The sequence below is a fragment of the Dipteris shenzhenensis genome, chromosome 23, assembly GCF_047967505.1.
Source record: "Dipteris shenzhenensis isolate YYH24624 ecotype China chromosome 23, Dip_SZ_1.0, whole genome shotgun sequence".
In the NCBI taxonomy this organism is placed as follows: Eukaryota; Viridiplantae; Streptophyta; class Polypodiopsida; order Gleicheniales; family Dipteridaceae; genus Dipteris; species Dipteris shenzhenensis.
The window spans coordinates 10,163,021-10,180,247 of record NC_141618.1 but is presented as its reverse complement, the minus strand read 5'-3'; the positions used below and the strand labels follow the sequence as shown (position 1 = coordinate 10,180,247).

The following is a 17,227-nucleotide window of genomic DNA, read 5'->3' as shown; positions in this document are numbered from 1 at the left end:
GAAGCGAGATTTCTTTTGGCCAAAGATGAAAAAGCATATTCATGAATATGTGACACGTTTTTCGTGTGAGGTAAGTAAGGCAAAGCGGGTGAAGCCACCCGGACTTTTACAGCCCTTGGAGATACCACTGGGTAGGTGGGAGAGCATTTCCATGGACTTTATTGTAGGTCCGCCTACGACACAAGGGAGTTATTTTATCCTTGTGGTGGTTGATCGTCTTACCAAGATGGCTCACTTCATTGCAACTAGAGAGTCTGTCAGTGCCCCGCAAGTGGCGGATTTGTTTATTAGACATATATTTCGTTTGCATGGATTACCCAAATTCATAGTGTCAGACAGGGATGTCAAATTTACAGGTCATTTTTGGACTGCGGTGTTTGAGACACTAAGGAATGAGTAGTGGGGATCATCCAGAAACGGATGGTCAGATGGAAAGGATCAACCAAATTTTAGAGGATATGCTTAGAGCATATGTGTCATTGAGGCAACATACATGGGACAAGTGGTTGCCATTGTTAGAATTTGCCTACAATGATAGAAAACATTCATCTACAGGGTTCAGTCCGTTTGAGTTGAACTATGGTTATAGACCAGCGAATCCAACTATAGTTGGAATACCTCAGAAAGTGCCTAGTGCCGCGAACTTTGTGGTTCAGATGCGGGAGATGCTAGCATTTGCGAGAGCTAACATCCGCCAAGCTATGGATAGAGCTAAGGCGTATGTGGATGAAAACCGATCTGCTAGAGAATTTAAGGAGAAAAAGTTTTTCTCAGAGGTCCTTCGCACTCTGAGTCTTTGACTGCAGGAGAGTGTGCTAAGTTATCACCTCGATATTGTGGGCCATGGTTAATTCTAAAAAGAATAGGCAAGGTAGCCTATAAATTAGAATTGCCACAGGGTTGTAAGGTGCACCCAGTGTTTCATGTTTCTCGTTTAAAAAATTTTTTGCATACAGGTGACTCACTAATCGAGGGTGTTGTTTTGTTTCAGGAGATAGAGGATCATGCAAGACGCAAACCAACAGGAATCCTAGACCAAGGAACAATGCAAGTGCGCAATCGGAAGATACCCATGGTGTTGGTTGCATGGCACGGTTTACCTCAATCAGAAGCTACCTAGGAATCCGTATACCAGTTACGGAGAGTGTTCCCAGACTTTATTATCGAGGACGCTGATGCCTGAAGAGGGAAGGAATGTTACGCTCAAGAGAGAGGTAACATGACCTCGGAAGGGTCAATCGGCATTTTCCTTTAAAGGATCAATGTTTGTATTATATTTGTTTGGGCTTCATGTAAATGATAAAAAGGAATAAAGGTCAATGTCCTTGGTGAGGGTGACATGGCACTAGACTAGGTGGATCTAAGGCTGAGGGACCTAAATGCATGAAATGTGCCAAGGGGCAAATGGTTTTAATGATATCCCAAGAGAGGTAAATGATGCATTAAGGAGGGAACCTAGAATGAAGACATGTGGCATACTAGATCCATCTAGGGAATTTTGGGGCTTGGTGGAATTTTGTAAGCAAGAGCTTTCACATAACGAATTTTGAAGATAGAGAGCTTACTACCACCGAGGTTGGCTGGGAGGACAATCCTTGTGCCTGTGCCCGTGATTTGATGAAAAGCTAGGAGTAAGCAGGTTTGGATGTTTCAAGAAGCTTGGGGGAGGAAGGCGAAGCAGCCAGGCCACAAACAAAGTCCCAAACAAAGTCCTGGTAAATCAGAGGTGGACAATCTGAGGGGTGGGTGGGCAGCTCCAGGGTTAGCGATATGTAGGAAAGAGGTGCAGCAGAGATGGGCAAAATGAGGCAGTAGAGGTGGGCTGAAGGGAGGAGCACAGGTTACAATTTTCCCCCATATTTGTTCCTCTGTAGAAATTGAGGGTAGAAAAGCAGGGACAACTTGTTGCATTGACATGAAAAGCTTCAAGTGATGTAGGAGGTATTTGAGGTTTTTGAGGGTTAGCGATATGGAGGAAAGAGGTGCAGCAGAGATGGGCAAAATGAGGCAGTAGAGGTGGGCTGAAGGGAGGAGCACAGGGAGAGCACAGGTTACAATTTTCCCTCATATTTATTCCTCTGTAGAAATTGAGGGTAGAAAAGCAGGGACAACTTGTTGCATTGACATCAAAAGCTTCAAGTGATGTAGGAGGTATTTGAGGTTTTTGACTTGTGATTACCTTGTCTGGAAAATGCATAGTATAAACAACTCTCCCTCCCTTCTCCTTGAATATTGTTTTTCATTAAGCTGGATCAAATTATGACGGGGAACTTTGATTATCCATTAAAAGTTGGGAGTTTTACTATTGATATCATTAGGCGCTGTTTGTTTTCAATCATGTCCATCCTGTTTATGCAGATGACATTGATATAGAAGATGACGATGTCACATCTCAATATGTGGATTTTGGATCAGCAAGCGAAAATCTAGTTGCAAGTGTGAAAGGTTACTCATGTTCTATCTCTGTATCTTATGTGAAGATTTCACCCGGTTCACAAATCAGTTCCAAATGCATTTCCAAAGAACAGCTGGCTTGAATCATGTTCACATGGTTTATTTTCCATCTTTTGTATACCAGAGCTTAGAAGGTGGTTCTGAGCTATTAACGCAATGTCTTCGCTGGTTCTTCCTACACTATATCCATAGCGTGTTCATCCCTTGCCACAGTTGTAATGCACTTGACCGGTATAGTATGTCCCCTATGAAATAAATTTCATACTCAATAAGTGCTATAACGTGGCAGGAAAAGAAAAGATATCAGACACTTCAGATGATAGAACAAAGCTACTTGGTGAAGGAGAGGAAATCAGAAAACCAACAAAAAGAACTCCTGAAGAAATCAAGGCAAAATATGGTCACAGGTCATCAGGGGTGAGGTGTCTAGCTTTTTACTAGTAACACTTTTTGAGTGTTGTATGTTTATGTGTGAACTTCGAACCACAGTTTTTTAATAACCTTTTTTATTTCATTTTTACAGGAGGTCTCAGGTGCAGCTGGGCTCGCCAGGGATAAGCTACTGGAGCGGCAAGAAAAGCTTCAGGTGATATACATAAATTCGTGAACCCAGTGCGTTCACGACCACATGGTTGTGAGTCCCCTTTTTTGCAAACACATCAGAGGTTCACAATCATCGGTCGTCTATAGTGATTCATGACTCTAGATCCCTTTTTCATAATTATGCCCACGTGCAATAGATTTTTTATAACATCAGTGAACGTTAAAAATTCCCACGTCCATTTCCATGTATCTTCGGCATATTATCATATGTTCAGCCTGGATTATTAGAGGTCTGGATTGAACTTGGAATGCTCTTGTTAGATCTCATTGCCCTTTGAAAGTACATGTGGTTCTTCATATTGCATGGCTGATCTGTGGTGATGCTATCAGGCTCTCAGCAAGCGGACAGAGGAGATGCAGGAGGGAGCGGAAAATTTCGCTTCCATGGCACAAGAGCTTGCGAAGGCCATGGAAGGCAGAAAATGGTGGCAAATATGAGGTTCATTAATCAGTATCTTGGTCTTTGAATTTCAAGCACAGGAGCATCATTCCATTGTTTCCCTTCCCTATACATCCAGTAAAAAACTGCTATGTGAGAGGCTGGCAAAAAAGAGTGTAATATTAAAATTAAAATTCTATATCAGGGGAAAGGGTCTAAAATGGGGCACCCTAACCTGAGATAGATCTACAAGCATCAGGATGACACTGGATCCTTGGCAGCAGCATGATTGTCCATGCAAGCATAACCTGTAGAGAGTAAAGCCACTATTAATGGCTCTTCCATGGGGGAGGATGGGATATTGTATTTTGGTTATTGGGGTGTGCAAAATGATAGCCAGTTCTGCAGATTTTATCCCAATCAGTTGACCCCTACTATGATGGTCAAGTTCTAATCTCCAGATTGACATCGTACAAGATCTTATATTAAAAGGCTTCTTAATTCAACAAAAGGCAAGAGAGGTAAAATCTCTATCCGTTTCCTCTTTAATATTAAAAGTAGCATGGGATTTTTCATAGTTTTACACTTGGCATGTTTCAAAAATGCAAAGTAAATTTCCTCACGGAAGAATAACATCTGTGCTATGCTGTTCTGGTAGATCCAAATTTTCTGGTGTATAGCCTCTTGAAGTATTGTATCTATCTAGATAGAGCTCAGCACCCAAGAAGAAGAGGGTGGCTAGTGCGCTTTCATGTACATGCATTTTGAGACCGAATCTGCTCTGATGGTAGATATGGTCTCCATGCTCAATCTTCCTAAGATGAGGGTAAGCAATCTTGCTGCTATGACAGTGACATGGTGCGCGCCTACACCAGAATGTCATATTCATATCTTAGGAAGCCAATCCTGAATCAAGACTACAATCTTTGTTTTTTTTGTGGTAGGCTCCATGAACCTTCAGCATTTTGTGCATGCAAATGTTTTGCATTATGTTTGCGGAGGTATATTTTATAAAGTCCATGTATTGAAGGGGAGGGACGAGGATATCGGAGAAACATGGCACCATCTCCTGGAGGGAAGGCTACATAGTGCCTCAGCCCCCCCACGGTGGTATAGGCAGTTCTCCAGTGTATACATAGAGCCCTTGGCACGTTCTGCCCTAGGCATTACAGGGTGGGTCCTGGGGGTTTTCTATAGTCAAAGACAGGAAGATACAGAGGTAGATGTGTGGGCCTGGGGATGCAAGGGTGGCAGCTGTCTTTCTCCCGTTGCACTAGGAAACTTCACCATCTTTAGGTCTGGTTTCTACACTTCCGTACAGCCGTACCTCCGAGGTCACTCCCTCCTCTCCGTACCGCCGTACCTCTCTCTCCCCCCCCCTTAGCCTATCCGTCCCATACCTCCGTACCGCTCAGCCTCTCTGCCCGTACCTCCGTACCACTCAGCATCTCCGTACCTCCATACAGGCGCTCAGCCTCTCCGTACAGCTGCTCCTTGTACAATCTTTTTTTTTTGGTGAAAGCACATTACTATATTAACATAAAATCAATGTACATGACATTAGACTCCAAAGGAGAGCCCAATGGAAGAACTCAAAAACAGTGAGAGAACACTTCAAGGCTAGTAGCATCCAAGTCCCTTGCAGCAAAACTATCATATAAGGATTGCTTGAGGGACATTTTGAAGAAAATATATGCCTGAGGAAACTGTTGACCCATCCTGGAATGCAGTCTCTGTGTCCAAATGGTCCATAGTACCTCCTGCTCCTTGTACAATCACTCAGCCTCTCCCCATACCGTACAGCCGGTCCGTACCTAGTCCTAGTCCTCCCTAAACCCGAGTTGGGCTAAACTCCCAACCCAACCCGGGGGTTAGGTTAAGCTAGGGGGATAAACATACAGCCAATTATGGATTGGCCTACCCTCTCCTCCAAGTCACCCTCAACTCCCTCAACTCCTTCAACATCCATCAGGACTCGATACTGTACAGTTGCAGCCATGACACCCTCTCCATATGCACGGAATTACCAACAAGAAGGCTCAAAACGACCCATCCTCGGGCAATAGGATCAGATTTTTTGTCTGCAGCAGGCAATGAGAGAGCTACGATTGGAGCTGGCAGAAGTAAAGGCCCGACTTTTCATTCTGGAAGGGCCTGGTAAGCAGGCAGTAATTGATAAGGCTGTAAAATCTTGTAAGGATTCCCCCCCTACCCTGCAGCTAGTCTCTACAGTCAAAGATCTTGTTCACATTGAAGTACAAACTGCTAAGAAGGAAGTGATGGTGGAAGTGGACAACAAAGCAAGTATGATATTCAGGCAGAGATTAAAGAACATGATGCTAGATGTGATAATGCTGTGAAGATTAGAATAGGAGGCTCCCAGAAGATTGGTACAAAGAGAAGGACACATATAGTGAAATATTGACATTGATCAAAGCAAGCTTGCCCAACATTGAATGGGTAAATGATGATGAGCAGGATGATGACGACTCAAGGACAGCTTCTATTTTGCACTATAGAGGTCATGCAATCCTTACTCTGAAGTAAAAAGATATGCGGATCAAGCTTCTTCGACAATCTTACAAGTTGAAGGACACCAAAGTATGGATAGCAGAGGAGCTTACACAAGCTCAACTCAAGATTAAGGCAACTGAATTAGCTAAAGTCAGGGTTGCTAGAAAGGATGGAAAATGGGCAGTTTATTCTTGAAGGCGTAGCACTAATCAGAGAGTTTAAATCAAAACCAAAAGATTCTCAGTCTTAAACTAATGTATGGATGTTTACTCTTCATGTAGGTATTCTAAATAATATTGGTTGCTTTTTGCACTCCTTGGGAGCTGCCATGTGCCCTCCCTAAAGCAAATGTACTAGAGGGTTTCTTGTTGTTCCATAGACCTTTTGGTCTCCAGTTGACGTTAATAGACTTTCTTTCTTTTTTTTCATTTGTCCTTAAATGCCAAGTTAAGATTTTGAGTTTTGCCCAGTCCTTGTACCCCGCTTAGCTTGTCTTCTTACTTCAATGTAAATTTTTGTTTTATGAGAGCCTTGGATATCATGAGAGTGGCATCTCGTCTTGCACTCTTATTGAAGTTCTTAGGAGAGTCATGTACTAGAGCTCCTTAATAGGTGTAGTTGCTTGTTTGAAGATGACTTCCATCTTGTGACAGTGGTGTAGTTGCATCTTTTCAATGGATTTAGGGAAAGAAAAATAGTGGATCCCTTGAATTATTAAGCTAAGGAGTCTTGAGGGAATGGGGATCTAATAAGTTCAATGATGGAGGTCAGTGGGGAGGGGGTGTAAAAGAAACTAGGAGACAAGAGGCAGTGTAATCAAGTGAAGAGAGAAGGGAGGAGTGATAAATCCTTTTAGGTTACATCACGAAGAGGACGTGATGGGGAGGAAGAGTGAGGTATAAGTCCACAATCATAGCACCATAGACTAAAAGTTTTAGAACCCTTCTTGGCACAATAGCTATTTGAACTATGTTTTTGTCAAGTCTTCTCTCCTCCATAAGCTTCATTCCCCTTGAACTCCTTGTATCAGGTTTTTAAGAAAGGCTTCAGGTCACACAAGCTCGTAGTTTCTTCTCTTCAAGCCTTCATGTCTTAGAAACAATCAATGCTATCATTATATGTTTCTCACTCTTCACCTTGTAGTTTTGAGCAGTGAATTGGTTTCACGAGGGGTTGGCATTAAATACAATCTTTTTGTGCCTCTCAATAGTAAGGGGCACAAGAAGCACGCCATTGACATGTGTTAGGTCATTAAGGAGAGCATTGTGCTATAGACCCAAGTGGGTATCTTGGAAGTTGCTTGAGGACCAATTGAACACGAGGATGACAAGTTCAAGAAAGGGGGAGAAGATGATGACGAGACGAGGATGCCGAAGCAGGCCAAGGAGGAGCCTTTACTGTTGTGACAATTGATTATGTGCTAAAGATTTGAAGCTTGACCAATTAAGTTGGTAGCATAGGAGTTGTCATTGGGGAGGATGACCACATTTTGGTTACTTTATAGGGACTTGGTAGGGAATATAAGCCCTTGATACTTTTGTTGTAGTTAGAGCTATCTTTCCCAGCTCACTCCTCATCTTATCAATGAGAAGATGAGTCCCATGACTTCAGCAAGGCCAACCCCTCGTGAAACCAAAGTAGACCCAACGACAAACGAGCCAGGCTAGAGCCCCAAAGGGGGAGCAATTGCAAAAATAGGGATCATGAGAAGTGGACTGAAGGAAGAGGCCACACCACCAACAAACATGGTTGAAGTTCCTAAAATCATTAGGTGAAGCACACCACACAAAATGAAGTGGCTCGTCAGCAGTCGATGGCCATGATGGAAGGGAAACAAGTTGAACATGAGGCTTAGTACCAACTATGGCTTAAAGAACTAGCAGGTAGTAGCAATGGCCTTGAGCAATGGAAAAAGGAGGAGCTCCTCACCCATAGCATCCTTATGAAGAGCAAACCAAATGAGTTAGAGTGGCAACAAATCGAATGCGCCACCTTCGCTAATGAGAACAAGGTCGCAAGCTCAATGTAAGATGCAAGGAAGCCAAGTCATGATCACCTCACCCGTTGTGTTATCTATCACCATGAACATGGAGCAAGAGTGGAGTCATGCCACCAAACAACAAATTGACAGGGCAGAAAAGATTCACAAAACCAACGTTTCACACTATGGGAATACAATCAACATGGTGCAGTGCGAATTCACTCATGGGGAGAGCAAAAGAATTTGTAGTCTCAAAATCCAAAGGGATAGCTACTCCATGATGGGGAAGATATCAATTGTGGAATCCAATAGGATATTTTGGCAAAGAACAAAGAGGCAAAGGGCGAACTGAAGGTTGAACCCCTAGTGACTTCTTAGATTGAGTGGCCGAAGGACGTGGCAGGTGCATTGGCACCATGATCCCTGCACATTCAAGAAGTATTTTGTAGTCAACATGGAGTATTGATCAATCTATCCTTGGTGTGCCTGATCAAGAGTTCTATTACAAGACGTGAAAAGAGCATAAATCATTACACTAAAATGTGAAATTTAACCAAATTCTTATGTCACTCCAATTTTGGTAATCCTCACTCTTTTGGATATGACATACAATATTAATGCTAAGAACTTGAGCTTGCATTGTCTTTGACATCTCTTCCCAAAGGTCACCACAAGATGCACGCTAATTATAACAAAGAGAGGAGCATTCTGGATTATGTCTATACTTTTTGGGACCTTCTAGGATGGGACCGTGTGGAGAGTCCATTTCTCAGACGCTACGTTTCGAAAAGGCCTACTATAGCATGGATTGCAAGGGGATTGTATGGAGACTCCATTTCTTAGACTAGGATGTGGGGGATATTAGCCTTATATGTGAGCATCTCGAGATATATGTTGATATCCAATCACTTCAGGGAGGCCTTTTGCCTTCCACACTCTTTATGGTAGGGCATATCTAGTTAGATGTTGATATTTATTCACATGGGTAAAGCCTTTTGCCTTCCCCGTTCTCTATGGTAGGGCTACCCTCCGGTCCCCTTGTATTTGTTTTTGGAATAAGCATTGAGATATTTTTGTATATCATAGGGTGCAAGCTAAGCCAGGATGCATTATCTTTTGAGTTGGAAAGAGAAGAAGCTCTTGGACTCAATTTTTGTACATGACATAGCCTTATCTATAAAAGGATTAGTGGCTAGTTTGGATAGGTTGCTTCACTTGCTAGAGATATAATACCTATCATCTAGGACCAAGATCAAGTGAAATAAAGCACATGGATTTCTTACAAGGACAAAAGAAGTGGGTTGATCTTGGCTTGATATGGATACCTTGCGGCTAAACAACATCCTTGGACTCCTACGTGGGATTTGACATTTTGATAGAGCATCAGATAGCCCCAATTCTATAGAGTGTGAGCTAGAAGCCCCTTTACTAGAGCTAAGTCAAGCTATCATTGTAAAGATTTAGAAGTTAACCATGTCCTTTTGGACATCACTTGGTCTATCACATCATGCTCATGCTTCCATATAATTTATATGGGATAATAGTCTAGGAGATTGCTATGCAATTTTCTTTGGGTAGGGCTAGATGGCATGCTGAATATTGAAGTTAGAGTTGCTTGGAAAATGGTGACCATGTCACAAGTAAAGAATATCTTGGACACAATACACCAAGAGATGCAAAGTAGAGCCCTCTTGAGTAAAGCTTATTGTCAAAGGGATCACCCCAATCTTAGAGACCTAGAAGCTTCCTTGGAATCTCCTCATGCTTTAACAAGGGCTTTTTGGAAACACCCCTTACACATAGCAGGTTAGCAGTAGTTGTCACATCATTGGAGATCCCCTCTATGGGAAAGGGGTCACCCTTGATGAGGGGCCTATTGATGAGAATGTGGTCGCATCTATCAATTGGCCTCGTTTAGACCAGCTGACATCTTGTAGAGAGGAGTTCGAGCACCAACATTTGATTGGGCATCGAGAGTCTTATGACCAAGAGGGGTGCATGCATGGTCACCATACACACATTACCTAGGCCTTCTGTGATAGAGGACTTGCTTTTTTCATGGGATCTTGGATCTAGCTTCTAGAAAAACCTAAGGAGCAAGTTAAGGGGCAACTTAGTACACTATTATACCAAGAGGAGCCAGTCATAAGAGATGGTCATACAATGGATAATATTGGCACATCCATGTCAAACCTATGATCCAATAGACCCTTAGGTGGTTCAGCCAATTTTTAGGTTTGGGGTTCCATTTAGAGTCTTCTACACTGACAATATTACATTTCATTTGTCATACTCAATATTTTATAGCATTAGCCAAGGAGATTTTCTACATCTAGAGTTGAAGCCAAGAGACAAAGGCCTAATGATTAATTAAGAAGAGGCTTAGACTGGTTGGGCAACTAGAAGGAGTAGGGCCATTAGTTCAAGCCTTACAGAGATGAGCTCACCTGGTATTAGTTATGGCTATGGGAGGGTTGATTGCTCCAGGAGGTTCAATGGGTCCCTAAGGAGTAATTTTGGCCATTCAAGATCAAGCACTTAGAGAAGATCCAAGAGGTGACCTTCTTCTCATACACCACATACATCGGTAGATGGATACTACTAGATACTTCGTCTTAGAGCCTCTGACAAGAGAACCACTTGTTGGAGGAAATCATTACCATCTCTAGGCTAGCCTCCACTAAAGGATGATCTCATATTTCTTCTGGTTGGTGGCCCATGGTGGCCTACCCATTGACCCATGGCTAGTGCATGTGACAAAAGACATGACCTACCACCATTGTTGAGTGGCTAGAGACCTAGAGACAAGAGCACACTGCCTAGGGAGTTGATCCTTTCCAAAAGGAATCAATTATGCTCTCTCACGATTGCAACTAGGATGTAGAGGATCCATAGAGACTTTAGTAGGGTATTGTGTCTTGGCTGACAAAGCTCTCTCTATAGAAATGACATTGCCACCCTATTTGATAGAGGAGAGTAGGTCATAGACACTACATTCTTAATGCCTTTCCCTTGACTTGTTGGCACTCAAAGCTCTTGGATAGCATGGAAAGGGAACATTGCAAATTTATATGTATTACACAAGTCTAATGTTGGCACCTTCTTTGTATGTTTGATAATTTGAAGAGAAGATTAAAATCTTTTCAAGAACAATTCGGTGTTATGAAACACCTTTGATATTCGAATTAGCAATTTTAAATTATGACGACAACATGACTATGGTATTTCACGTTAAAATTCATACTCACAAAGTAGCTCCTGTCTTGACAGATCATACAATAATATACTAACATATCAATATCCAAAACATCTCATTTGTCTATGGTAAGGACATAGATATACACAAATTTGTCCATACACAAATTTGTCCTATCCTTACAATTAATATAGCTATGATGTCGACCCACATTTCCATTTGCCGTATCGCCCATGATGTATTTAATATCCTCTCTTAGTGTAAGTTTTGGATCTTTGAGGAGGTTGTAGGTCCTCAATCTTGAAAGATAAGAACAAAAAGTAATCCAAGAATCATGGCCATACTGTGGGCTATTGCACACCAAGAAGTCTTTCTTTGTTTTTACATTTGTATGTACAACTGATCCTAAAATTGTAGATCTCTTCACTTCAAATTGAAGGAATATAGAATCAATTGGTAGTAAGAGCTTGTGTTCCCATAAGCCATTCATCGTAGGGTCAAATTCAAGAATTATTTTATCCTCCACTTCTTTTGGCTAGTCATCAAAACACTACCCATAAAAGAAAGGACAAATTGTTATAAAAATTTTGGACAAAAATGAGAACTAAAGGGTGAATAAAGGAAATAAGTAAAATATGCACCACAAAGAAGCAATGATGAGCAATTACCATTATTAAGGATTTATTGTCTATCAATCGATGTGATGTTTGTAGATTTATTATGTATGCTTTTGAAAATTTTCTAGTGATTATGGATGAAGGTAACACAATTCTTGGGCATAAAAACATGCTTGCATATCACTTAAAGAATTTGGCCAGCTTATTCTATTTAGAGGTTTCCATTTTTGAAATATCCAAAGGTGTTGGTCCTAACTCAAGCTTTTTCCCTTCAGATTTTGTTGATTGTTCCTTATCTAGATTACAACAATATCCACTTTCACGTAGTGGGCAATCCTAAAAATGCTTGAACTAGACGATCTAAATCCACTTTCATGTAGTGGGCAATCCTAAAAATGCTTGAACTAGACGAACTAAATACTGACTTTGAAGTAGATTCCTCCAAGTACTCTTTGGTGTACTTAGTGGTAACCTCCTCCCACTTCAAAATTACATCTTTGAACACCTATACTGATGATGATTTATATGTAGTGGCTCATTGCCATAATGACCAAGCTTGCTATCTTGTAAAAGGTCGTTTGAAGTAATGATCATTTGAACATATTTTGAATTGCACTTCAGTTCAAAATATACCTACCTTGTGTACAAAACCGTCTATTACACAAAGTTGAGCGAGAGGACTTGCACGTACAGGTAGATTTGCCTTCAAGAGTTTTTGGCACTAGTTCATTAGACACTTATCGATTGCAATTACCATGTAGTGAATGTTTGGAATAGAGGGAAAGGGTGTATTTTAAAACCCAAACCTCATTTCTTTCGGTGGGGAGGGAGTGGGGGGCAACAAGAGGGAGAGGGAGAGTGACAATTCCTTGTTCCTAGAACATTTGGTAGATATGGCTAGAGAGTGTGTGGTAGGGAGAAGAAGGTTAATGAGAGAGGGATTGGAAGACTTGGGATGAAAGGGATTGCAAGAGTTGCAAGCATGAAAATATAGTAACGTGAAAGCAAAAAAGGGAAAATAAAGTGATGCACTCTAAGGTTAAAATGGTGGAGAGACCTAGAGCTTGCCATGTGTTAACTTAATTCCATACGCATTCGCTTTTGAGATGGACCACTTTTGGCTCGTTACTCAAGGTGATGATTGGCACAAGAGCGAATTCTAAGCATTTTTAAGGTTGAATATCCCTAACATTCAACCTAGGTAGAAAGAATTACTTGAGGACTTGAGCATTAATCTTTATCAAGATGGGCATCAATTGTGGTTCTCAAGTTTTATAAAGAATGATAATTGACATCAACAACTATCATATTTGGAAAGGTTGCATCAAAGACTTTCTTCTTGGCAAAAATATATTGTTAGCTTCAAGGATTCCTAAAATAATAGATGATAGGGAGAATCACAAAGTACTATACATTCTTACTGCTTATCTAAGTTGCAACATTTCCTCAGTGATGTTAAGTATTGCCTAACCTTAAGTAAATTATGATGGAAATATTGAACTTGATAAGCTCAACCAAAGAGTCAAAATCAGCAAACAAAAACAAAAAGAAAAAAAGGTGAATATCATCAAGGTAAAATCATATATGGTGATTCTACTTTCGAAGCCTTGGAGGATGTGGTGCAAACCCTTCAAAGCATGCACATATCACTTGAAAATCGCAAAATTGCAATTATTGCAAGAAAAAGTGCAATTGTTTAGATGTACTTACTACATTTTGTTTAGGAAGTGGGTAAAGACATGGATCAAATCAAAACAATGCTTCTAAAGTTTGAAAGATAAGGATGATGCACATTAAATTCAAAGGAAAAAGCAAACCCTTGCACAATTTACACAATCAAGGTTCCAACTTTCAAGGTCATTGCAATGAAATAAATGGAAACAAATCCAATAAAGGTTTTTTAAATCATAATTTCAATAGTCCCAACCAAGTTATGAACAAAAACAAACTTTGCAATGTTACATTGGTGACTAAGTTTAGATTGATATTGAAAGTCACTCAAGGTCGAGAGGTAATCAACACAAGTTCAAGCCGAAAAGATTATATGCAAATGTACTAGAGATAGGAGATAGCAGTCACATCACGTATAAATGAATGGAACTTTCATATCACTTATGTCTTCTACTAGAAGTATTGTGCCCTTTCATTTATGATGTATTGTTTGTTCCAACATTTACATCTTAAATGGGGCTAAGTTGGATATATTTCCAAAAGGTTCCATTGGAGGGCAATGGCCTCCAATGGTTCTTCATTTGTCGTGCCCTCATAATAGGATTTGACCTCTCTAGTCATGCCAACATGAGGAAAGGAAATCAATGTCATCAAGACTAACCAAACGATCATTTGGCAGTGTGTAAAGGGGTGACCATGGATGGGCACTTAACTTTAAAAACCCATAATGGACAGCTATTGTGAAATTGGGGCGCCCATTCAAGACTGCCTAGGACTTTTTGTGGGCGCCCACATGTTGGACTTTAGGTGCTAGGTCACCCTTTGGAAGTGTGTAAATAGCCTCTAATCCTCATTTTTTTTCTTGTGTAGGAGGGAGGTGTCCGTCTTGGAATCTTGGAAGAGGTGGAACGAAACATGGCCCCTCTTTTTCTATCTTTTGCTTGGAAAGGCTTCGAAGTTGTCTAGACTTGTGAATTGTAGGTAACTGTGTGGTGGCCTTGGAGAAAATGGTTGTTGGGAGTTGAAGAGGCTTTGTGGAGATAAAGAAGGCGCCGTAAGGAAACTCAGCTAGTTCGAGGCTGCCACAAATTTCCCCTGAAGATCCAACACGAATCAATGCTTATATGCTTCACACAGAGCTCCATTGAGTGCTTTAAGGTTTCCGCCAAGGATAGCCTAGTGTAGAACACGTAAGTAACACTTGGAGGTCTCAGAAGTGTGCCTGTAAGCAGCTAGTTCAAGGCGTGACACTATCATGGCCATCACTAGTAAAGGCTCGTGGAGCTGTAATTGTAGCTGTAATTGTGGAGGGAATTGGAGAGTTGCAAAAACCAACGTCTTGAAAGAGACCAAGAAGGCATATAGATCAGGTCGTGCAACTATCCAGTAATGACATTTTGCAAAATGGAATGGATGCATTGGAGTTGCAGAACTACATGTCAATTCCTTGAAACTGCTAAATGAAACAAAGGATGAAACACTTGTCTTCTACAAATTATGGGAAGGAAAATATTTCTCTTTCCACGCAAAGTATTCGTTGTTAGGAAAATTTTATACTGGTAATGTCAGAAGACACCTTACTTTTCTCTGTTTAAAAAAAGACAATTACCTTACTTGATGTCGAGTCATCATGACGTTATTCTAAATGTCAATGCAATCCTTCAGCATGAGAACGGTATATGAGCAGCCCATAAATATGAGCCAACATTACATTATCAGTAACAAAATCAACCCAATAACCACAGCAACACATCACCATCATAAGGAGTCGCTTCGCTTGTAGGCATCTATTGCAATCGGGGGATACAATTGCATTAGTTCCTTCTGATGATGGTAATACGTTAGCTAAATTGGAGCCTAAAGCAGGTTCTCCTCCGGTACTCTTCTCCTCTGAAGCATCTCCACCAACACCCTTTTCTTCATCCAAGTTAGGTTGGCAAGACGGCACATTCCGTATGATGGACAGAGCTATATCAGAAACCAGTCTGGATGAGCAAAAGAGAAAAAGGAAAAGGACAAGGTTCACTCCTAAGCAATTGAAAATACTAAATGAATTCGCAACAAGATCTGGATGGACCCTAGCTGGAGTCAGCAAGGATGAAGTAGACGCATTGTGTGCAGAAATTGGAATCCAAGCAAGAAAGAAAGAACCTTTATTTCTGCCTAAGTACACATGTAATCCTCGAAGCCAAGGGTGCCCATCGCCCACAATAGGTCACCCCCGTTTACAGTCTTCCGCTTCTCTCTCTGACTTTCGTCGGAAGCCTCACCCGTTATGAAGCTAATAAATTCAGAGACGCACTCTTGCAAACTTTCCTTCACGTCCTTGGAGATTTTGAGGTAGCGCGGTAAGCATGATCGGCCTGCCGTCTAATATGGACACTTAAAATTTCTTGGTGATAAAAAGAACGAATAGAATGTGCTTCTTATGAGAATCTGCACAAAAATTACAAGCTCGCAGCAACTACTGCGTAGGAGATAGCGCAACAACAACGAGCTGCATACTGGAACACTGTACACTGGGTTTCGTCATCACTCGTTCACAAAAACGTTTGGGCGTGACTTAACTGCCACACGGGCTGACGGGTAAGCTGTCATCTGGACGTTTGTGAATGCAAAAAGCTAAGGAGAAAAACAGCTTCAGCATTTCATTGGCTCGTCTCACATCCCCTGAGTTGTGGGCGGATGTATGTGAATCCAGCCTAAACTGGCTGAAGAAACATAGTATAACTTACCTTGACAGATTCTCATATATAACTACATATGTCATTGGCGCATTCTGTCCAGTTACGCAAAACGGATTTTTGAAAATGCATACATTTGGGATCTACATCCTTGAAAAGACAGCGTATTCAGATAAATTTGTAACTTTAGACTGGGGTTGCTCACAACGTCCAGCATCGCAGCTGATGGAACTCTATTCCGAAGTACAAAGGCAAGGAAAACGGCTGAAGCTACAACAACAGTGAACCTGGTGGCTCTAGAGGCTAGGCTTTGTGTGAGGAACTAGGGAGGACAAGCAAGAAGGCAAATGAACCAGACAATGACTGAAATGCGAGAGACTCAGTAAGTCTGTCTCACACGGCTATCATCATATATTGCAAGGAAGATTACATGTCAAGAACTGGTCGAGTCTAACAGACTCGCCCGTTTGTAACAACCACGATTACACGATCTGATTCCTCAGATGCTGAGTTGATTATCCACAATCCCCCCCTTAATGAAGCGTCCGAGGAATGGTAGTTAAACCAATGCCGGTGCGTAGAAATTCAAATCGATCTTTGGCGAATGGTTTGGTAAAGACATCAGCCAGCATGTCTTGAGTAGGGCAGTAGTGGAGTTTTAGAGCTCCACTTTGTACTAAATCACGAACGAAGGGGTATTGCAGATCTACGTGTTTGCTGCGTTTGTGGAAACATCCGTTTTTGCTTAAGCAAATACAACCATTGTTGTCGTTGTAGAGGATCGGTTTGGTGGTTGAATTCTGAGCTCGTTGGAGAGTGTTGTTAGCCAAACGTGTTCTTTTGTTGCTTGGCAGACAGCAATGTATTTTGCCTGTGTGGAAGATAGGGCTATGGACTTCTGTTTGGTGAGCAGAAAGGAGGTGTATGAATTGAGTTGTTGATCGGCGATCACCAGCCCAATGCTGAAGTCCAGGGTTAGTCATGACGTGTTACAGCCATTCCAATATCCCACAAGACTGCGATAGGGGATGGAAGACATTGCAGCACGTTCTTCATCAGTCCGGTCCTATCAAGGGGCACCTCGCCCTGGACCGGTGGGCAATGGGTCCACAGTTGTGGCACTCACAC

The 17,227-nt window shown here is 41.6% G+C and overlaps 1 protein-coding gene across 4 annotated transcripts in view; it reads left to right on the top strand.

Annotated features, from left to right (window-relative positions):
- LOC147886971 (transducin family protein / WD-40 repeat family protein) overlaps positions 1-3,952 on the top strand; it is a 158,415-nt gene extending 154,463 nt beyond the window's left edge. For all 4 annotated transcript variants that reach the window (XM_087394397.1, XM_087394396.1, XM_087394395.1 and 1 more), the window contains exons 21-24: positions 2,359-2,445; positions 2,744-2,871; positions 2,978-3,040; positions 3,388-3,952. In XM_087394397.1, coding sequence (XP_087250523.1) covers positions 2,359-2,445; positions 2,744-2,871; positions 2,978-3,040; positions 3,388-3,495 — 386 coding nt within the window. In that variant the 3' untranslated portion in view covers positions 3,496-3,952. The remainder of the gene's footprint in view (positions 1-2,358; positions 2,446-2,743; positions 2,872-2,977; positions 3,041-3,387) is intronic.
- The last annotated feature ends 13,275 nt before the right edge of the window (positions 3,953-17,227 follow it).